This window comes from Thrips palmi, unplaced genomic scaffold, assembly GCF_012932325.1.
Source record: "Thrips palmi isolate BJ-2018 unplaced genomic scaffold, TpBJ-2018v1 HiC_scaffold_18, whole genome shotgun sequence".
Classification (NCBI taxonomy): Eukaryota; Metazoa; Arthropoda; class Insecta; order Thysanoptera; family Thripidae; genus Thrips; species Thrips palmi.
The window spans coordinates 18,688,045-18,710,613 of record NW_023144627.1 but is presented as its reverse complement, the minus strand read 5'-3'; the positions used below and the strand labels follow the sequence as shown (position 1 = coordinate 18,710,613).

Below are 22,569 nucleotides of genomic sequence, written 5' to 3'. Positions count from 1 at the left end.
TGGGGCGCCTGCGCGGTAGGCAACCCAATGGACACCCCTGTCGCGAGGCGAGAGAAGGAACGTTCGTAAGTTTCAGGTCTTTCAGTCTCAGGTCAGGCCATCTTTCTGTATTTCATGGTGGTGGGCTCGCAGCACAAAGGATCTAGATGGACCCCTCGGAGGGCACTCGGCATTGGGCCGCGAAGGCTTGAAGTCCGTGAAGCGGCCGCGCGATTCCACAACCCGCTTCATTCAGGCTTCAGCGGACAGATTCCGAGAGTCGTTTTCGTCGCTCTGACTCCCTCACGCGCATGGGGCGGTCCGTAGGGGTGCGAGAGAGACAGAGCGGCGAAGGAGTGTTCGGAATCAGACGGCTTGGCCGCACCAGACCGCGGTCGGCGTCCCTTGCTCTCGGTGTCTCGGTGCTCCTCCACTCCTCCGACTCCCTTTCGCTCGCGCCGTTTAGCCATTCCTCGTGGGCTGTGATTCATTGGTCCGGGCTAACTTTAGACTTTGGACGCCGCGATGCATAGGTGGTGGACGGCGCGCCGCGGTCGCGTGGGATTTGGGGAGGGGGAGGGGGGGTCTCGAGAGAACCGTGAGTCAACGAGGTTGCGCCGTGGGGGGGAGGGGGAAGGAATTTTCACGCTCCTTCGTGGGAGGGGTGGAATTTTGCCAGCGGTTCTTCCCTTCTCACCCGTGTAGTACGAGGAGCGGCACGGGGAGGAAAAAGGGGGGGGGGGGGTAAAGGCGGGAGCACCGGGAGGCGCCACTTTTCATTCCCCGCTCTCAAGCGATCTTGCGAACACCTTAGACTCTCTTGGGAGTTTTCGAACGAGTCCGACGGTTCCGACGAAAAAAACAAATCGAATAATCGAACAGTATCGCGACGCGCGCGCACCCCGAAATCGCTGCAGCGACCGATCTGTTTCCGATTCGATTGCGGATTCCGACAGTGACCATGGAGTACGGATGGAGAGGGTGAGTACCGAGTGACAGGTGACAGCACGGCGTTGCCTCTGGCATGCCACTGGCAACGCGCCGTGCACCGTTCTGCCGCTGTCCAGGGACAGAACGGCTCCCAGATCCTTGGAAAGGCTTTCGATTGCTTACCTTTCACGCGTCGACTATTTGAGGTTGAAAATGGAGTTGTGATCACCCGGCTTCTACCAGACATTTTCTACATAGAAAAACATGTTTTTTTTAAGAAACCAAAAAATGACAAAAAAATAGTCAATGACCCAGCCACCTTTCTCACTGTTTAAGAATGATTCCAGAAAAATAATTTTTGTTTTTAATTTTTAAAAAAATGGAAAACACAATTTGCCCGGCCCTTGTTGGTCCAGCGATAGCGGGAGGGGCGCGCGCAATGTGTATATTGTAGGCGAGAGAAAACGTGACCTTGACGCGACGTCGCCTGGCGTGCGCACGTGTCGGCACGTGTCACAGGGAAGTCCCATGCGCATGTCGCTCGCGCACAGTGTTGCATTTGCATTGTAAGAAGGCAAAACTCCCCACGAAAGGGTTGCCAACCCACTATCTGTGCTTCACTCTCGATGAGTTGGCGAGCAGTGCTGCCACTCAAAAAACACCATTATGCACGAGTGACAAGAGGGTTGCCAACTCTACCCTGCCTACTAGGCAACTTCTCGATAGGGAAGTCAAGATGTTGCCCAATGGCAGGCTAAAACCAAGATGTTGCCCAATGGCAGGGCTGAAACCAAGATGTTGTCTAGTGGCAGGCTGAGGTAACACTTTCCACGCTCATGCATCGTGGGATTGTTTTTGCCTACTTTGTCTCCACTTCCCGACTGCATTTTTGACACCCTCCCGATGGCCTTTGGGCAGTAACGCATCGCTACCCGCCGGCTAGTGTATTCTCAGGCCGCATATTTCTTCTGGCAGTGTGACGTTTTAGGGTTTTAGGGTCCGCCGCGACACGGCTCCCACGAGTGGCTCTCCCAGGACGCGTAGTTCATCAGCTCGACGCGTCGCCGTGTTACGACACCTGCAGACTGATTCCGAGAGTCGTTTGCGCCACGCCCCACGAGTGCGGCAGGAGAGACAGAGCGACGAAAACGACTCTCGGAATGAGTCTGCGATGAGAAGCTCTTCCGCAGGACAAAGGCAGACTGCTGCACAGTGGGCCAGAAGACCTGTGGAGGCGGCCAAAATTCTAGACGCCTTTTGAACTCCAAATAAGTTGCTAAGTGGGACTCGAACCGAACGTGTGACCCCACCAATGGATTCCTCGTTCGGAGAGCAATCCATTGGTGGGGTCACCCGTTCGCTTCGAGTCCCATTTAGCGACTCTGGAGCTCAAAACGCGTCTAGAGTGTTGGCACACCGAGACTTTATCGGAACGTCCCACCCGAGAGGTGCCGTCCGCGTTGTTCCGTTTCCGCGAAGGCGATCCATGGCGCCTCTGATTACACTGACGTCTCGGCCCCAGAATAACCCACTTGAGGGCCCGAAATAACAGTTTGCCTCAAGTTAAACTACCGACGTACTGACGCGGCCAAGGCCCGACCCAGGCCCGCCCCAGGCCCAACCTGTGGACAAAGTAGCCGTTGGCAGCATCACGCGCGCAGCAGAGCGATTCGCATCGTCGCTCTGTCTCTCTCGCACTCGTGGGCGTTCCGTGTGGGTGCGAGAGAGGCGGAGCGAGTCAGGGCGAGGCCTTGGGCCTTGAGGGTGGCGGCGCCCCAGTGGCAACCTAGTGGCCGACCACCGCGTGGCGCTTCGTGGCACGGTGACCCACTGAGCCGTCTCGTCGCTCTGTCTCTCTCGCACGCCCACGTCACGCCGGCACGCCCCGTGCGTGCGAGAGAGACAGAGCGACGAGACGGCTCCTCGGGATCAGTCTGCGGCTCGCTTCCTGAAGGACTGAGGGCCAGCGTCTGATCAGGCCACCCTAAGAACAAGAAATGCCGCGAAAATCTCACCATGACGTCAAACGACGTCATTCACTGGCTATGACTGATGTACAGTCAAAGTTTTAGTCAATTGGACAGTCATATTGACGTCATCTTGACTTGTTTGACTCCTTCACGAGTGTTTCGTGTTCCTTGAGTATCAAGGTGTCTGCCATTTCCCTCAACGTTTATGCAGACTTTGTGCACTTTGTTGCCGACGAAGCCGTGGGAATGGAAAGAACGAAAGGATGCACGTCTTTTTTGTCGCCAGTCGCAGACTGCTCTGCTTTCGTCGCTCTGTCTCTCTCGCACTCGTGGGGCGCCCTGCTAGGGTGCGAGAGAGACAGAGCGAGAAGACGGCGGAATCGGCCTGCAGGCGTTGCCGTGCACCGCGTTCCAGAAGTTCCAGACGACCACCGCGGTGCCGCGGTCACTCGCCAGTGCGGGTTTACCCGCGGGACAACGGACCGAGATAAAGACGATAAAACGCTCCGGCCGGTTTGATGGAGCCTCGCAAGCCTCGCCCACACTTTGTCCCATCGGCATGCAACTTGGTGCGAACAAGAACTTGTTCATTTGCCGTCACACTGAGAATGGAAGAATCTCGATTAGTTTCGTATTTTGGGGCTAGCCATTACTTTCTCATGCACACAAATTTGGGTGAGACGGGGTGAGAATATTTTAGCGTCCAAATTTGAGTGGCAGAATTCCATTCTCACTGAGTGGTGGTGGTGGTGGTGGTGGTCGTCGTCGTCGTGGTGGTCGTGGTGGTCGTGGTAATGATGATGATGGTAGAGATGATGGTAGTGATGACCCAAGGTATATATCCTGGTTATGACTCTCCCTCCGTGTTTTCTGTCTTTAGCGACGGAAACGTGTGCACGATTTACAGTGGGCACAGCTGCACCGGGGATTATTTTGACGCGGACAATGATCGAGCACGACGCCGGGCCGCCGGGCGTTAGCCGTGGCCTTCAGGGCCTTCAAGGGACGGGCCTAAATTTAAATTAACTGTTTCGCCGGCGCCCACCGCGCTCTAGGGGCGCCCCAGACTGATTCCGAGAGTCGTCGCTCTATCTCTCTCGCACTCGTGGGGTGCCCGCCCTATGGGTGCGAGAGAGACAGAGCGATGAAAACGGCAGGTTGCCTCCCTATGGTCCGTCGCCCTTGCGGCGCCAAGGTCAGGCAACTGGTCCAAATAAGAAAGACAGCCAAACGCGCGCGCCGGTAAACACACCGCATCATTTCCATACTTGACGTCAACCGCCAATCGCGCCAATTTTTTGTTGTTGTTCTTCTTCTTGGGGAATGATGATTGGCCCTGTTGTTGCAGATCGCCCTCCAACCTGAAGCAAGGCCCTGCTAACTCGAACACCGCAGTCCAGCGCATGCTGCAGGAGCAACAGCAGGGCATGGAACCCAGTGAGTACGACGGCCGAGTTCGTCCAGGGGCGAAGTGGCGGGCGCGGATCCTGGATTTTTGCGAGGCGGGGGTCCAATAACACTCTAAATGTTGTACAGTGAAGATTCTCCATATTATGGCGAAAATGTACCATATTGTAGTGGCCTTCTAGGCGGCCGTCTTAGCAGAGGGTAATCACCCCCTGGATCCGCGCCTGCGAAGCGTAGGGCTGCACTGGTAAAACAAAGGCATAAAAATTACGCCCTTTAGGGCATAAATGCTCTTTTACGCCCTTGCAAGGGCATAAATCGTTTTATGCCCTTGGGAAGGGCGCGAATGGTATGGGAATTTCAAGCAAAATTTTAATGCCCTTCTCAAAGGCATTAACGATTTATGCCCTTTAAGGGCGTAAATCGTTTACGCCCTTTAAGGGCATAATTTTTATGCCTTTGTTTCACCAGTGTGGGCACGGACTACACTCAACACGACACTGCTCGGCCCTGCATGGGCAAATATTAAAAAAATGATAAAGCTAGCTATATGTATTTTTTTGCAAAAATATCTCTTCGCTCCTCGAGGGCATCCAAGGCACGACGGAGAACACTCGAGGGGTTATTCTCCATGGCCGTGGGGCACGGGGCGGCCATGCATTTGCCTGCGTCATGCGCAGTCATTCCGACTCGTGGTGAAATGGTGAAGGCAGGGGGAGCAAGACTTCAAATTTTCAGCAAACACTCTTCATGCAGCGCAGTGATCAAAATGCAGCCTAACCTAACACAGTGAACAATTAGTAAACAAAATGAAGAATTTCGCCACACGTCGCAACACTTCATGGTGGACGCACAGCAGTACACTAAAACTTCCCCATCAATTTTCACAATTTCTTACGGTTGCAAACTTGACCATACGTTTTCACGATGTTGAACGGCGACAGACGTCTGGATTCCGAACGGCGCGCTGTCTCTCTCGCACCCCTCCGGAGCGCCCCACGAGTGCGAGGGAGACGGAGCAACGAAAGTTTGAAGTCGGGCGGCTGTTTCGCAGGGTTGCCGGAATCTTGCAGTCTCACGCGACCCGCCTCCGGCGACTCGGACTCGTGCCACCTCTTTGACGTCGCTGACGCACTGCTTCGCGCTCCGCAGACTCTGCTCTGGGCTAGCTCGCGGCGTGGTCAGTGTGCCAGTAGCCTCCAGCCAGCGCCCTCTGCATAGTGTGCCAGAGGACGGGCGCAGGCGGCCATAACACGAGACGCGCGTTTTGAGCTCCAGAGTCGCTGAACAGGACTCGAACCGAGCGTGTGACCTCACCAATGGATTCCTCGTCCGGAAAGCAATCCATTGGTGGGGTCACACGTTCGAACGCGTTCCTTGCGAGTGAGGCGCCTGGAGCACAGTGCCCTGGAGTCCCCTGGAGTTCAACAACCGCGCACGCCTCATGACGTAACGCTCCGGCTCGCTCCAGCTGGACCTGGCTGGGCCGGCCGCTGGAGCGTGCTGCACTGCAGCGCGCGGCCTCGGAGAGGGAGGGGGAGAGAGAGGGGCGCTTGGAGTGGCGTGACTGCGTGACGTTAGGGGGAGGGGGGCGCGGGCGTTTGCCGCGCTTGCCGCTGCGTCTGGGTCCGGCCCGTCCGGCCCCGGCCTGTCTGCCTGCCCATTCAGTTGCACGTGCTTCGTCTTCGCGGACGCACGTTCCGGGCCGAGTCTGTCCGAGTCGCCTTTCAGTGTCGACACACTGCAAGTGCAAGTGCAGGTGCAACACTACGTCCACCTCGCGCCAACGCACTTTTGGCTCCCGCGCCCGCGAAACTCTCCGCCAACTCCACTCCCGTCGACGAGGACTCCACCCAGCGATACTCCACCCAGCGATACTCCACCCTGCGAGTGACACTCGTCGCCAACTCTCCTCCATCGGCCTCAACGACTAATCCACGCAAGACTCCACGCGGCGATACTCCACGCGGCGATACTCCACGTCGCGAGTTCACGCAGTGACACTCGTCCACCGGCCCCGACGAGCACTCCACGCGGCGATACTCCACGCGGGAGTTCGCGCCACCCCGGCTTGACTTGGCCGCTCCGCGCGCGGCAATTTGGCGGGAAGGCGAAGTGAGTGTGACCGCGTTCAGTGCTGCCAACTGCGTGGGTTGGCCTTAGGCTGTGTTTTCGTCGCTCTGTCTCTCTCGCGCCCCGATGGCGCGTTCCGTAAGGGCGCGGGAGAGACAGAGCGACTGCTTCGGAATGGGACCAGTGCTGCTGCCATGCTGCCACCGGCCATACGTAACAACGGCGCCTTGTCATGCGGATGGGATTCAACAGCTGCGGGCCGTACTTGCAACCGCAGCCTTGCGACTCAGGGACCTTCGTGCGCGTGTGTGTGTGTGTGTGTGTGTGTGTGTGTGTGTGCGTACGTGAAAGAAGGTGTTGGCTCCTCGGCTAGCCTTGGCTCCCCTAATTGTCGCCCCGATTCCGAACCAGACAAAGGCAAGAGACGCCGAAAGGTCGTTGTTTCGTCGCTCTGTCTCTGTCTTGAAATCTGAAATCTTGCCCCAAAAAGGCTAAAAACAAGCAAATTTCGGGCGTAATATCGGTTAAGATCTTGTGAAATCCGACGAACTCTTTAGCCTAAAGAAATCTTGTGTCCCCAAACATCCAATGTGGTTGTCTCCTCGCTACACAAGTAAATTTTCGTGGTTCAAGAAACGTCTTTTTTGGGGTGTGCTGCGCTTTAGTTCTACCAGTGTGTGTCCCGGTGGACGGCGGTACTCGAACCCGGCGCCCCGGCGTGGCGCTTGGTGCCTCACGGCTGGCCTCACCTTGACAGCCGTGCCCGGTGGCCTGCTTACCCGCTTACCCAGTGCCGTGCCGCCGCGGCGCCGCGCTGCAGCTGCAGGGCCCCATTATGTAGCGACGCCCCCCGTTACGTCAGGCATCCTTTCACTGCCTCGCGCCTCGCAGCGCCTTGCGTCAGGACTCCAGCCGGCGGCCCGCCGCGGCCCGCAGTGGGCCAGAGGACCGGTGGCGGCGGTCAAAGTCCCAGGCGCGTTGTGAGCTCCAGAGTCGCTAAATGGGACTCGATCCGAACGTGTGACCCCACCAATGGATTGCTCTCCGAACGAGGAATCCATTGGTGGGGTCGCACGCTCGATTCGAGCCCTGTTTGGCGACTCTGGAGCTCAAAACTCGTCTAGAGTTTTGGCCGCCGGCGTCTGTCTTCTGCCCCACTGTGCGGCCTGGAGTCGCTGCCGCAGGCTCGTCGCTCTGTCTCTCTCGCACTCTTGGGGCGTCCCGCGAAAGTGCGAGAGAGACAGAGTGAGACACCTGCTTTGAGGTGGCCGCCGGGCAAGCGCCTCGGGCACACCGCAAGCTCTTTGGACTCCCGCTGCGAAGGTTGGGGTTCACTTGAAAGCAGCCGAGTGCGGGTCAACCGCTCGCCCATTTGAGCGCGGTCATGGTTCGCTTGCGACACTGTTAGTGCATCGTCAATTGAGTCTGAGTGTAAAAGCGAGTTTCCCAGTGGATTCAGCCACAGTGGCGGATCCAGAGGCGGCCTTTTGGGGTGGGGGCGTGTACAATGAGTGCAAGAAGTAAAAGACCCCTCGAACGAAAGCACGTAGGTCAACACCCCCTTTTTTCCCCTGAAAATGGTAAGGTGGTCATGAACGGCCGCCTAATCTGCCCCCAGTTCGAATCTCCGGCCGCACAGTGTCCCGTCGCCTATTTATAAAACTGGAGCCGAGCGAGACGCGGTGCGCAGAAGTCTCATTATCGTTTTGCTTCGGAAGGTGAACGACACGGCGACTCTCGGCGAGCCGCGGTGACCGGCCTGGCCGCCGCCATGCGCGCCTTCACCATGGACGCCATGCTCACGCCCGAGCACATGCTGACGGTGCCCGAGGAGAACAACCTGGCCCTGGTGGCCATCATCTTCCTGGTGTGCTGCGTCGAGGTGATGCTCATCAAGGCCGTGACGGAGCTGTCGCCCAGCAGCGTCAGCGAGTACAGCGACTTCATCCACGACGACCCCAGCGTCGCCTACCTCACCGGCCAGTACGAGCGGCCGTACGCGGACGACGACGAGGACCTCGAGGACGAGCTGTTCTAGGGGAGGCGGCACCGCAGCGGCACCGCAGCGGCACCAAGGCGGCGACATGGTAAAGAAGAGGCATGGCGCGGTGGGGCTGGTGGTGGTGGTGATGGTGATCTTGCAGGTGGTGATGGTGATCTTGCTGGTGGCGATGGTGATGGTCGTGCTGGGGGTGCCGTTATTGTTCGTGGAGTTTGTGCTGTTGGTGGTCCTTGTCCTCTTTGATGTGATTTTTATACGGATTTTCGAGTGCATGGCTGTCTGATTCCGTACGTATACAGTGCTTTATACGCGACGCCCCGTGAGTGCGAGAGAGACAGAGCGACGAAACCGCTTTTAGTAATCCGCATAGACAACTTAGACAGTGGAATCCACGTGCTGCACCTCTTCGGCAAAAAGGGGGGGGGGACGCTACACTGTAGATACGCCTCTCTACCGCGTAGCTGCTTGCCCCCCCCCCTTTTCCGCCCTCCCCCTTCCCACGGACCACCCCGGCGGCCCGGCGGGGCGTTGGACTCGTTCTTGCGACACGCGAGGTGCATGCAGTGCGATGCAGTGCGATGCAGTACACCGGCACACTGACACCGGCTGACCTTGGCTTGGCCCGGCCCAGGCCCGGCCCAGGCCCGGCCAGATACCCAGATAGGGCCACGGCCGCGCCACGGCCACGGCTTGACAACAAACAGACGGCGTCCCAGACCGTCCCAGACCCAGAGCACCCCAGACGGGCCGTGCCGCCACATGCCGTCGCGTGACCCTGGCCGTGGCCGCCCGTCGAGGCACTGACCCGCGCGGCTGAGTCAATTTGGGTGGTATCGAGGTGTCTGTCTGTGTGCGTGCCCCACACGTGTGTGTGTATGTGTGTGTGTGTGGAGGGGGGGGGGGTGAGGGTGTGGGCATGGAGACGGATTTCTCCGCATTGCGCTCATCACATTCGAGACATCGCCGGCCCCGCTGCACTGTGAATAGGTCTAGTAGCTCGCCGTTTTCTAGACACTAGAAATTTCGACGCTTTGCAGTGTACAAGCTGCTGCTGGGCCCGGGCCGTCGCCTCGTGGGGGGTTCTCCTCGTCAAAAATCGCACCCCGAAGCGAAGCGGAGCGTGGCGGGGCGGGGTGGGGTGGGGTGGGGTGTTGCGGGGCGGGGCGGGTGGGGCGGGGCGGGGTGCGGGCACCGTGGCGCGCCAGGAATGCCAAGGGTCGCGAGGCGTTCTCAGCGAAGCCTCCCTTCCACCGTTACCTGCACGCCAATTACAGTCGGCCATCCGAAATAGATTTCCCAGTGTGGGCGCCGGGCCGTTCCGACAATCGTGTCTCTGGCGAGGTGGCGGACTACGTGTCTCGCGTCTCCAGGGCGCATTCCGCGGACCATCGTTTGCCCCGCACACTGATCGAGTCCGAGTCGTGTTATCGCTCTGTCGCTCTCGCACTCACGGGGCGCCCCGCATGGGTGCGAGAGAGACAGAGCGATGGGACCAGTCTGCTGGGCAGGCTGACGTTGCGGTTATTTCGAGAGCCGAAGGCACCAAAGGCCAGAAAACGTATTAGCCAAAAGAAGAAGCCAGTCGCTAAAAAATGTGACAATATGCCTCAAGTTTAGTGTTGGGTGCACGACGCGACTGGAAGATAAGGCCCACGCTATTGTTCTACTATTTTGAGCTTCGATTCTTTTCTCTTTGGGGCTTTGGCCTTTTCGAAGGGGCGCACCACCGCGGCACGCGAGCTGAAGAAGTGCGAGCGAGATAGAAAGGCAGAGTGACTACGCCGTCTGAAGCACACGCTGGTATCGCGCAGAAGACGATGACACGGTGGACATCTTCTCTCTCCTTTTCTCTCTGACACACACGTAGGTTCGAGAAAGGCCTCCCCCAGTGGGTGCCGCCCTGGCCGGCCCTGGCGCCCGGCCAAAGAGGCGGTGCGCACGTTTGGTGCATGTCCAGAACAATCCAGGTGACAAAGCAATTCACTCAGCCAGCCCTCCTCCATCAAGCACCCGAAATACAACGGCGAGTCACTTCGGGTGGGCGCCCGTCTCCGACCCCCTGGCTGTCGCCCCGCCCCGCCCCGCCCCCGATGCGGTGCATTCCACTTGAAATGTGTGCACCTTGCTTCTAAACATAACTTGCAGTGCAGGCCCTAAGATGAAGGGCGCCGCAAACTGCCCCGTTTTTGATTGGGCCGCTGTTCGGAAAGCACGCCACTGTAACGACTGCACCCCCCCCCCCCCCCCCCGGGCGTGTGTTTCCAATCAGTCTCTCCGCGGCTCACCGCTGCCGAGCTTCACGACTCGAAGGCCGAAGTCAATTTTGCCTCCTTTACGCCCCTTTTTCGTCGTCTTGTTTTTCTTTCTTCCGATTTCCCCTCCAACCTTCCTCTTCACACTTTTCATCCCCGCGACGCCAGGCGGCCCGGCAGCGCTGGCGCCTGGCACGGAGCCCGGGCGCGTTTTTCTGTCGCCCGCAACATTTTCCTTGGAACGGTCCAACGCGGCTAAACAGCTATGAGGATCGCGACACTGCAAACAGAAAAAAAAGAACGAAAAAAGTACAAAGTGAAGGAAAACTAATTGACTTTTAGTCCTTACGGCTTCGAAGGGGCCGCCTTTGAAGTCCACGGGTAATTAAGTGTTTGCAACACCCCATTGTACCGAGTGCATAAAACTCGGAGTTACTTTGATCCTCCCTCTCCTTCTTTTTCTTCTCCTTCTTCTTCTTCGTCTCCAGCGCGTCCTTGACGGCATGCCTGCTGGTTATTCGGGGACCGATAAATAAGCCCCCACAGTGTGCCACACACGCCGCATTGTTTTGGTTTCGCGGGCTTTGCGCGGCCCGGCGACTATTCGCGTGGTTAAGGTTGAAGTATATCACGCAGCTAGGATAAAAATACAGGGACACTCTCATCCGTTGCCCAGCCAGACGCGCCAAGGACGCCCCTCTATTAAGTTCCGATAAAAAAAAAAAGTTACTGTAAAGTGCCTGGTCGTAGGTCACCTCCCCAGCTTGTATGTCTTGGCCACCCACCCACTACTAATCGTCCCGTTGTGTCGTATGCGAACGTCTAATTCGAAGTGGAAGTCAGTCCAGCACCTGGATTCACTCCCAACAATATGTTCACCACCTCGAATGCACCCTGATGGGGAAAAAAGTCAAATGCAGAAGAATGTGCAAAAAAGCAGCAGTATTTTTTTAAAAATATGTCTTTGAAACTAGAATCATCTTCCTAAACTCGAGCATTTTTTTGTGCAATCTTTTTTTTTTTAATTTTGTTTTTTCTTAAACCAACCAGAGGTTGTTTTTTTTTTAAAAAAAATTTAAATTAAGTAGTTTTTTTGGATAAGGATAAACTAGTTTCCTCGAGCGTGAACATGCTTGTTGTGTCTTGTGCCCCAAAGATCCGCAGTCGTTCACTGGCCGCCTCGAGCCCCGACGGCGCGCCCAGTTTGAGTGGCCCCCGAGGAGAAGCTTTGTCCCCGTGGAGGCCCAGCTCCGAACCTTGCCCCCTCTGCCCGTCAACGCAACAGGTAACGCGGTGTTGCTCCTTTGGTGTTACCCCCTGGTGTTACCCCCTGGTGTTAACCTCCTAGAGTTTCCGCCTCTAGAGTTACCCCCTAGTGTTACCCTCTGGTTTCACCCCCTTGGTTTTACCCTCCTAGTGTTACCCCTTTGGTGTTCCCCTAGTGTTGGTTTCAACCCCTTGGTTTTACCCTCCTGGTGTTACCCCTCTAGTGTTGCCCCCTAGTGTCAGCCCTCTGGTGTTACCCAACTAGTGTTACCCCCTGGTTTCACCCTCCCAGTGTTACCTCCGGTGTGCCCCCTTGCATGGTTCCTCACCTTCAATGTTGGATACCAAACTAGGACTGTTGTTATTGTAATTGATTTGGTGAACTACTATCCCTCGTTTGATTTGTTGTTGTTTTTGTTGGGGTTGAAGTGTGGTTGACATTCTACGTGGTTATTTTTAGGCGTTTCCTTCCGTGTCTTTTCTCTGTGCTGGCGCTACTTGGATCGCACGTAGCTCTGGGAGTCGGAGTGTTGACGTGGTTTTCTTTTTTGTGGCTTTCTAGTGCCTGTGGCAAACCGCTATAGTTACGCTGTATACTCGTGTCGTCGCGTACTAAGGGGTGCGTTCTCCTATTCGCCCCGTCTCTTGTCGCGGGCCGCCTACGCGCCGCGGACCCGAGGAGGGGAGGGGGTGGGCCGTGGGGGTGGGCTGAAGGGGGTCCGCGGTGGTGGGGGCCGGGCACGGAGAGAGAGGGGGTCTATTCCTGAGGCCAGGACCCCGCGTCGGCGCTCAGGTATCTGCAGACGCGAGTAGTCGTTCCCCCAAAACCGGCGCGCGGGTCCTCGTCGCGTTGGAACACACCTAGCGCAGGTAAGGGCCAGGGGTGCGTTCGCGACGTCGCTCCGGCACCGCTCCGGCACCGCTCCGGCACCGCTCCGGAGGATGCAGCTGGTCCATTCTGGTCGGCGCGGTGACGTCATTCATAGACGCGGTGCTCTGTGGCTCTGTGACGCGGGGGGCGACCGGTGGCGGCGTCGACGCCGACGTCTCAAGCGGCGACTCGATGAATCATCAAAACCGTTTAGTGACCGTCTGCGACCGCGGCGCTGCCCACGCCATGACTCGCCGTTTTTTCCACTCACGGGTTTGTCACTTATGGGTTCTGACTCGCGGTATCAGGACTCGTAGTTTTGGTACTCGCGGTTTTTTTGACTCGCGGTTTTTTTGACTCGCGGTTTCGGGACTTGCGGTTTTTGAACTCGCGGTTTTTTTACTCGGTTCGCGGTTTCGGGACTTTTTCGCGGAAACGGCCGCCTTATTCCGGCCCGCGTCTCACTTTCCGTCCGCTAAATTTAGCGGTGCCCCGTTTTGCGTTACGAAAGCAAAACACGCGTCGGCGTCGACTGCACCGCGGCGTGGCGTGGTGGGGCGTGGCGTGGCGTGGCGGGGCAGGGCGGGGCGTGCACTCGTTTTGTCGCGCCGGCCTGTCGATACTCGATCGAGTTTTTCCGCGCTCGTTTTTCCCGACCGCCGTCATCCGTCAACCGGGTGCCGACTTGCCGGCCGGCGGCAGGCGTCGACAGCTGGGCCATCATTAGCGCCTTGGAGTCTCCGATCGGGCGTCGCTCTGTCTCTCTCGCACCTACGTGCGCCCCGAGAGGGCGAGAGAGACAGAGCGACGCCTTGTGGAACCAGTCAGTCAGTCAGGCGGTCGGGGGTCTTCTTGAGCAGCGCGGCGAATCCGAGCGTCGCGTCCGCGCGCCGCGCGTCACATCGGCGTGACAAGCGGGCCTGTCATGCGTGTCTGGCACGCGTGTCTGCGTCCACCCCGCGGGCCTTGCTTGGCACGCCGCGGCCTCCACGGCCCTCGAGGGAGGGGGCTCCGAAATTGATTCTGCCGGTGATCTCACCGCTGCTGCACACAAGGAGGTGAACCTTCCCCCCACGGTGCAGGGTTGCCTGCTCACTAGGCGGTGCACTGGGGCAGAGGACGGGTGGAGGCGGTGAAAATCCCGGACGCGTTTTGAGCTCCAGAGTCACTAAATAGGACTCGAACCGAACGTGTGACCCCACCAATGTATTCCTCGTTTGGAGAGCAATCCATTGGTGGGGTCACACGTTCGGTTCGAGTCCTGTTTAGCGACTCATGGAGCTCAAAACGCGTCGAGGGCCTTGGCCGCCTTCACCGGTCTTCTGGCCCACTGTGCCACGTGCGTAGGAAGACGTTACGCGAGCGTTCCGCGGGACATTTTTCGCGCCGATGCCCTCGGCGATACGGCGATGGAAGGCGGCGTTGTCTGAAGGAACAACACGGCAGTGGTGCCAACGCGCTGACCTCAGCGCCGACTCACCCTCTGAAGGGCTTCGTTGTTAATCCACCTCGGCCTCGAGGATTTCTTTCAGACGAGGCCGACGAGGCGTCCCTGCCGACCGGCCGACGGGCACCTGTATCCCGAGAGTCGTTCCGTCGCTCTGTCTCCCTCGCACCTATACGGGACGCCCCATGAGTGCGACAGAGACAGCGCGACGAAAACGACTGATTCCGAGAGTCGTTGCGGCGCAGCGGAATGCGTTCGAGCTCTCGAAGCGGTTCGAACACGCGGTCAGAGCGAAAAGTCTGATTTAGAAAGAGACCGCGGCTGTTACCGGGCGCCAGATCTCCCGCGCTGGAGGCCGGATATAGGAAGTGGCGCGGCCGTAGCCCGACGATCCGACCGGAGTCCTGGGTCAGTTCCGTGTTGCCGGTGCTGGGGATAGTGGGATAGTGGTTGCCCCTCACGAGCACTTCTCTCGGGGTTGGCTGAGCTTGGCTGAGGTTGGCACCCCGATTGCATCGTTTTCTGGCCAATCACGGGGCGACACTGGCGGCGCCCTGCATGTTGTTATTCGCAGCTTAAAGTGCGCCACGCGCCGCGGCTTTGTGCATTATATTTAGAAGGCCGCGGAAGGCCGCCGGTCCGCCGCCAGCAGACTCACTCCGAGAGTCGTCGCTCCGTCTCTCTCGCACTCGAAGGGCGCGCCGTGCAGGAGCGAGAGAGACGGAGCGACGAAAACGACTCTCGGAATCGGTCTGCAGGTTCTCGATGCGCTCAGATGGCCGCCGCCACCTGTGCGCCTCTCCACCCCGCTCTGCGCGTTCGGCCGCCGTGCCAGCGCAGCAAGGCGCAGCGCCATCTCACGGTGGGCCAGAAGGCCGGCGGAGGCGGTCAAAGTCCCGGACGCGTTTTGAGCTCCAGAGTCGCTAAATGGGACTCGAACCGAACGTGTGACCCCACCAATGGATTGCTCTCCGAACGAGGAATCCGTTGGTGGGGTCACACGCTCGGTTCGAGTCCAGTTTAGCGACTCTGGAGCTCAAAACGCCTCTGAAGTTTTGGCCGCCTCCACCGGTCTTCTGGCCCACTGTGCATCTGCCGGCCGCGCCTGAAATACGAGACAAGGCCCCGGCCTTATTTACACCTGGCGCGCGACACGGTCTGTTTTCACCGAGGGAGAAACGACTGGCAAATCTCGTGCCAGCCGGATTACGTACGGATTATGCGTGGATTACCGCCGAATTAAATTTAAAAAATTTCCAGGATTACCCTTGGATTGCACCGGGTTACCGTTGGATTGCCGCAAAATTTCTGCAGTATTGCCAACTACGGGTCACCTGTGCTGTGGATTTCAATTACCCCCTCGCTTCTCACTGCACTCAGTCTGTTTGTTTATCTTTCTTTTTTTTTGCGGTGTCTGATGATGTGTGTGAGAGAGATGACATAAACGCACGCAGCGAAAGTGGAGGGGGAAAGGGGGACCAACAGCGTCATGTGGAGCGGCGCCCAGAGTGAAATGGTGTGATTCTTGCCCGACAGGTTTGAAGAAAGTGACCTGGCCGCCACCACTGGAGGACTACGACGTAGAGGACGGAGAGCAGGAGCCGGTGTATGCACAGGTAAGTCGGGTGGCTCAGGGAGAGAGTCACGATCCAAACGTCTCATTTCTTCGGACAATCATCGTCGAAGTGACCGTCCGACGAGACGACCAGGGGCGCCATTCCGTTGCTAAGCGACGCGTTGCCCCGCAGGCCGCCCCCGCCACCAACGGCTTCGCCAGTCCGTCGCCCCAGTACGCCCAGCAAGTGACGAGGCCCGGCCGGCAGCCCGTCCAGCAGCAGCAGCCCCAGCAGACGACGCCGCGGACGCCGCCGCCGCACCGAAGGTCCGCGTCCAGAGACCGCACCCGCCGGTCGCCCGCCTGGACGCCGCCGCCCACCATCATCAGCCTCCGGCAGTCGCCGCCCATCCACCAGGAGCCCGCCCCCGTCGTGGTGTCGCAGCCAGCCACCGCCAGAATGCAAGGTAGGGCTCGCCGCCCCGCCCCGCCCCGCCCCGACGCCAGCGGCGAGGGTCGCACAGTGGGCCAGAAGACCGGTGGTGGCGGACGAAACCCCGGACGCGTTTTGAGTTCCAGAGGCGCTTAATGGGACTCGGATCGAACGTGTGACCCCACCAATGGATTGCTCTCCGAACGAGGAATCCATTGGTGGGGTCACACGTTCGGTTCGAGTCCTGTTTAGCGACTCTGGAGCTCAAAACGCGTCGAGGGTCTTGGCCGCCTCTACCGGTCTTCTGGCCCACTGCCGGCCGATCTGCCCGCCAGGCGCCGTGCGGGTAGGCCGGCCCGCAACGCACGCGTGCGTAACGGGTCGGCTTACCTGCCAGGCGCTATGCCTCGCGTGACCTCGGCCTGACTGTGGGAGTTAACTAAAAAAACGGCGGGTGTTGAAACTTGAACTAAGTTTCTGATTTTCATCTCACTGTGCACAAAGCCCGTTTGTCTCTCACCGTTTGCGACGAGGAGAGGCCTCTAAATATATGTTGTTTGTTGTCTGATATAATGAATTCCGTTCTCTCTTTCTTCTCGCTTGGCTGACTGAGCGTTTCCATTCTGGCCAGAGCCCAGCAGGAAGGTGGCAACGAATTGTACATACTGTATCATTTCATCCACTTCCTATCCTTTCTTCCGTTTATGTGTGTCTTTCTCTATCTCTCTTGCCCCGCATCCGACGCACTCAAATGCTTAGCTCCCGCCCAGACACACGAACGACAAATAATGTAAATTTAAACGCCAGTTAAAAACTTGTAGGGCGGACAGGGTGATCTGAATGTCTCTGTTGTGCGTCAGAACAAAGCACTCCGGCCCTCCAGAACGGCCACCTTAGCCGGACCAACTCCACCTCGGTCTCGCCCAACCCCGGAACGCCCAAACCTACCCGTACGTTAACGTTGCCCAGGTGGTATCTCAAGTACTTTCTGTTAGTTTGCCTAGATCAAAGTCTAAACGGCGCTAAATTCCCTCTCGCGGAGGTTTCCAAAAAAGTTGACGGTATTTTATGTCATGTGCAGGCGTCACCGCGAAGAACCGGGGAGATCTCAAGTGGCCGCCCGAAGTCGTCGAAATCATTCCAGAGACGATCGCTTTTGAGGTTCCTCTAGCAAAACTGGATGAACCTATTGTGAGGCAGAGTAGGTGACCCGGCGCCAAGCCTAGGGCTGCAATGCTGAAGCGGGCTGACACCAGGCCGCCTAGCGCTGACAGAGGCTGCCATGCGCTGACAATGGCTGCCATGCGCTGACACCAGGCCGCCTAGCGCTGACAGAGGCTGCCATCCGCTGACATTTGGCCGTCTAGCGCTGACAGAGGCTGCCATGCGCTGATAAAGGCTGCCATGCGCTGACATTTGGCCGTCTAGCGCTGACACCCGGCTGCCTAGCGCTGACAGAGTCTGCTACGCGTTGACAAAGCCCACCATGGTTGATTCGGGCTGCCTTGGTCTAGTCTGCCGAGCGCTGACAATTACAAGCTTTCAAGGGCTTGCTTGGTTTTCTGCATCATTAGCAGTACTAACTGCCTCACGCCTCGCAAAAAAACTTTCGAACTTCCTGTTATTTTTTTTTATAACGTAAAATGAAACTGCGACATGTTTTAAAAATAGTTTAATACATGGATGAGCCCGACTTCTAAACTCCACAAAAATATTAGTGCACGTCTCTTGAGCTTCCTGACAGTAACGCAGTGTAGCTGCGACGGCCATGTTTTCCGTGTTTTGGTGGTTGGCGGCCGTCCACTCAGTGCCGCCAACCCCACGGGCCACCGGCCGGCAGCACACTGCAGGGCACGGCAGAGCCGCTTTGGACTTGGCGGATCGCGCGCAGACCGCAGGGTCCAAGGCCCAGCGAGAGAGGCGCAGAGAGTTGCCAGCGGGGAAGCTTCTCGCCGGGACAAGATGTTCCACTCAGCCCCAGCCTGAGTGCTGCCGCTCTCGGAATCAGTCTGCTGGCAGGGCGGCTCGGCCCTGGCAACGCATTGCCAACCTTGCATCGACGACTTTCCGATTGCGGAGACTAAGTAGAGGCGCTTCGACAGCACGACTTAATGCCAGAACAGACTCGAGTCGCTTCACGCGGGACAGCTTGCAGCACCCGTAGGCCGCCGAGCAGCACTGTAAAAGAAGTTAGGTCAAATCGACGGAACACTCTTAGTTTTAGTTCTTTTGACTTCACCGTACAAGTATTAGTGAAAAATCCATAGGGAACTGTCCAAGTCCAAATGACATTCCTGAGAAAGCCAATCAAATTATTTGACTTAACTTCTTTTACACTGCACATTGGCACGCAGACTCGACACTACCTCTCCCTCTATTCCCTCCCGTCCTTCCCCTTCATTGCGATAACAGAGGTGCTTGACGAAACCTCGCATTTTACGGGTCTGGTCCTCAAAAAACGTGGCGGGGCACCAGGGCTATCAAATAACACCCCCCCTTTACGAGCCAGAGCCCTAGAGTGCTGCGTTTCGTCAAGGTACCCGCACCTCTGTGAGGGGAGCATGTTAGATTCCGTTGCCACTTTTTACTGTGTACCGTCTCTGCCAAAATGTTGTTTTTACAGCTTTCACGCGCATGTTGTTTGGTGTGTGGTACTTGTCTTGCGCTGAAAAAACGAGTTCTCAATCCGAGCGCGTTGGTCTCAAATTGATGAATGGTCTCAGATATTCAGCACCTCTCAAATGTCCTCCGATTGAGAACTCGTTGTTTCCAGTGTGGCTGCCTTGTCTGACGTGACGGTCTTGGTGTGCTGCAGGCGGAGTGCGCGCGCGCGGTGACGCCAAGTGGCCGCCGCAGGAGTACAAGACCCGCGCCGACGAGGAGAACGCCCAGCGCGTGGCCCTGGCCAAGGGCCCCGTGTGTAGGCCCCGCCTGCCCAAGCGGGACTACAGCAGCTTCTTCGAGCAGCACAAGGTCAACTCCATGTTCCCCGGCTACCGCGCGCCCCCCGGCACCCAGCACTACGTCGACGAGACGGGCGTGTCCGAGTTCTAGCGCCAGCCAGCGCGGTCCAACGTCGACGGCGAGGTGCCCCCCTCCGAACCCCCTCCCCCAGGGCCAGCCGGCTAGCCGCAGACCCCCCATGCCGACCACGGGCGCGTTCGGCGCCAAAACACCGTGCCAACGCGACGTGTACTTCGCCATAAGTTGCTGAACACGATTATTGGTCATTGCCGTTAAGTTGGCAGACACTGCCGCTCATTGCTGTTGAGTTGGCAGACGTGGCTGAAGTGCACTGAAGTGGCGGCTGGGTTGGCCACACTGGCAACACGGCAACGCACACGCAACCGAACCGTCGGACTTGTATGTCTCTGAGTACAGTGTGCGAACGAAATCCCCTGGCCCTGGGGCCTGGAACCCCTCGGGCAGGCGCCCGCCACACCAGAACTCAAACATGCTGTACACAAAACACACACACACACGCTTCGTGGAGAGTAAAGGCTTGCAAGGCGGGCTTCGCTTTGGTCGCGTTGCTCTCTTTGTGATATCGGCGGATCGACGCATCCCGATGCGATGTACCGCCGATAAATTTATCCTAATAGATTTAATTTAAGTTGTTTTTATTTAAATAAAACTTGTTGTTTTTTGTCGTATTTTCGTTATGATTGTTATTATTCTTGGAATTCTGTCCCGTCTAATGCGCGCTTTGTAGAGGACCGACAAGCACGGACTCCGGCAACGGATCGTTTTATAATTATGCTGTGATTGCTCAAATTTCTATTAACATTATTTTTATTTTGTCATGAAATAAACAAATTACTTAAATCTGTAGATTGCTTTATTGATTCCATACTGAAAGCTACATCAAATTCAAACTTAAATCAAACTACAGTAGTTTCCCGGTACTGTACCCAGTCTGCTTTCATCCTTCGTATGAAAAACTTATTTTGAAGCATCACTTATTTCTCATACCTGGTTTCAAAATGTAAACAGTAATGGGTGCCGCTTGGCCCAGGAAAGCTTTTCTAGTAAATGTGGCGTGGCCCATGTGATGTGAGTTTCAATATCAGTCAGGGAGTTACTACTGATGAAGAAGTGATGGACCAATGCGTTGATTTCTTGATCAGGTTAGTAAGATGAACCAAGGGGGTATTCTCAATTTGGACAGGTTACTTTGATGTGGTTGAAGTGATCTGTCTAAACATATTTTTTACTAGTTGACGTCGGTGCACGTTGGGCTGCCTATCTCGCATGGCGCTGGGGGAAGTCCGGCGGCCGTCGCTACCCCACGCGCCAGCCCCGGCCCGCGACTCGGCGCGCGGGGTAGGGCCGCGTGGCGACGGCGGCCCGTCCGCTCCGCTAGGTGGCGCTGGGAGCACCCACGCTGGGAGAGCTCAACGCCGCGAATAAAGCCGTGCTGAAAAAAAGTCCGCCAGACGGCGCGACCGGCGCGACCAGCGCCACAACGGCATCAGGGCCTCTCTTACAATTTTCTGATCCGTCTCGTACAATGGAAATTTCGCGGCTGTTCAAGTAAGCCAGTCTCAAAAGCGGCGCGCTTAAAAAAAATATCTTGCTCTTGTTTTTGAGAAAAATATTAATAAGGAGCTACCCGCTGTAAATGGGGGTGCGTCTGAAACGTCAGTGGTTAATTAGGAAGGCCAGGCCATTCCACGCTTAATTCTCGGGATATGATTAAGGCAATATGAGGGAGTGTAGCGCTGGACACCCGGGGGAGGGGGCGGGGGGGGGGAGGCACCGGGGAGATTTGCATAGCCTATTAGTAGCCAAGTTCGGGCCTGTGTCGTTAGAGCTGCGAAGGGCTGCTCGGGGGCGGCCGGGCCCTGGCAGCCCTTGGCCGACGGTCTGAGGTGGCCGCGCTGAGGTGGCGACGGCGGGGACGGCGGCCTCGCTTAGCCCGGGGGCACTTGCAATCACTTTTGCCGCCTGTCCGACGCCGCGACGCTTTGATCAGTGGAGGGCCCCGGCCTCGGCCGCGGCCCTCTCGGAGCCGCCGCGCCACTGCAAGGGACTTGCAAACACTTTGCGTGGCCGCCCCTGGCCTCTGGCGCCTCTGGCCGCAGGGTCGGCCGCCACGGGGAAGTTTGTTCCAAGTGACCAAAGTCGACGAGGGGTTTGAGCGGTAGTTGGGTCCGGCTTTAGGACCAGCAGCGCGTCCATGTGCGCGGAAGTGCGCAGAGGAATCGGTCGGTGCGTCGAACGGGACCAAATTAGCGGGCCGAAAGGAAACGAAAAAAAAGGGGTGGAAACTGGAGCGCCACCTGGGGGTAGCTCGGAAGCTGATTATGGCGATTATCTTGGCAGTCCAAGCAGTGCAAGCCCGGCGGGGCCCGCTGCACACCTGCATGGAAATTTATGGCCGGTCCCCGAGGGTGGGCGCCACCCGGCCACCCCGCACGTGGCGGGGCGGGGCGGGGCGGAGGGCATGCGGCGAGCGGTTGCTTGTAATTATGCCGGGATTTCGCGGGTAATTTCTCCGGCAGCCGCTGCTGGTTGCCGGTCCCCTACCACACGCCGAGCCGAGCCGAGCCGAGCCGAGCCGAGCCGAGCCGAGCCGAGCCGAGCCGAGCCGAGCCGTGCTGCCCCCAAAGAGCCCCAACTGTCCGTGCCCCTGCCACCGTGCGCACCGTGCCCAGTGCCCGCAACCCTCAACTCCACCACCCTGCAAAACACTAGAAGCTCAAACGAAAAGGTCAAAGTACAGGCACGTACTTTCCATCTCTTGATTTGTCTTTCCGATCCTTAGGATGTCTCAACATCGCCTTTGGCGACTATGTAGACACTGTAAAAATAGTGTCTTTTGTTGGCCACGCGAAGCCCTCCCGGTTCGAGTCCCTCTTCCCTTCGGTCTCCCAGTTTTCCGAAAACGCGTGGAGAAACGGCTTCCGTCATCGCAAAGCAGGAAAGACGCAGATTGTGCGCAGAGAGAGAGAGAGAGAGAGAGAGAGAGAGAGAGAGAGAGAGAGAGAGAGAGAGAGAGGGAGCGGGCGCGCGAGGAGGGGCCTAAATGCGAGCAAAGTACTTGACGCAGTCGATTCATGTGCCCCGAGGATTGGCCTGGCCTCGGGCCTGGCGGAGAGGGGCGGCCAGGGGCGGCGGCGGCATGGCCGGAAGGGTGGCGGTCCACAGCCTTCCAGCGTCTGCGGTCTCTCTCTGCGTCTCTCTCGCACTCGTGGAGCGGCCCAACGCGGAGCGAGAGAGACAGCGACCAAGCTGCCCTCTTTGGCGCGGCGATTCCTTATTTGGTAACCACTCGAGAAACCCTACCGGTCTTCTCGCCCACTGTGCACTAGTTTCTTTAGCGCGTGGTAGCCAGCAGTCACTGGTTTCTTTAGCTTTTGGTAGCCTCTGGTCCCTCCACTC

At 57.7% G+C, this 22,569-nt stretch overlaps 1 protein-coding gene across 3 annotated transcripts; it reads left to right on the top strand.

Moving 5' to 3' along the window:
• Window positions 1-739: 739 nt before the first annotated feature.
• On the top strand, window positions 740-20,012 carry LOC117645029 (extensin-like). 3 transcript variants are annotated; one of them, XM_034384909.1, is made up of 8 exons: window positions 741-960; window positions 4,228-4,316; window positions 11,770-11,898; window positions 15,734-15,813; window positions 15,946-16,219; window positions 17,046-17,135; window positions 17,267-17,386; window positions 19,001-20,010. In XM_034384909.1, exons 1-8 carry the CDS (start codon window positions 941-943, stop codon window positions 19,237-19,239), a joined length of 1,041 nt encoding a protein of 346 aa, XP_034240800.1. In that variant the 5' UTR covers window positions 741-940; the 3' UTR covers window positions 19,240-20,010. The 3 variants fall into 3 exon arrangements, with proteins under 3 accessions (XP_034240801.1, XP_034240800.1, XP_034240802.1); XM_034384910.1 differs by lacking the exon at window positions 11,770-11,898 and having other exon boundaries at window positions 740-960; window positions 19,001-20,012; XM_034384911.1 differs by lacking the exons at window positions 17,046-17,135; window positions 17,267-17,386 and having other exon boundaries at window positions 19,001-19,842.
• Window positions 20,013-22,569: the final 2,557 nt, after the last annotated feature.

What these genes read in the sequence shown, in the direction of transcription:
- LOC117645029 (XM_034384909.1), top strand. Translation starts at nt 941, where the DNA reads ATGGAGTACGGATGGAGAGG. An exon ending in TCTGCCCGTCAACGCAACAG is followed by an intron (nt 11,899 to 15,733) that starts GTAACGCGGTGT and finishes CTTGCCCGACAG; the next exon opens with GTTTGAAGAAAGTGACCTGG. An exon ending in AGCCACCGCCAGAATGCAAG is followed by an intron (nt 16,220 to 17,045) that starts GTAGGGCTCGCC and finishes GTTGTGCGTCAG; the next exon opens with AACAAAGCACTCCGGCCCTC.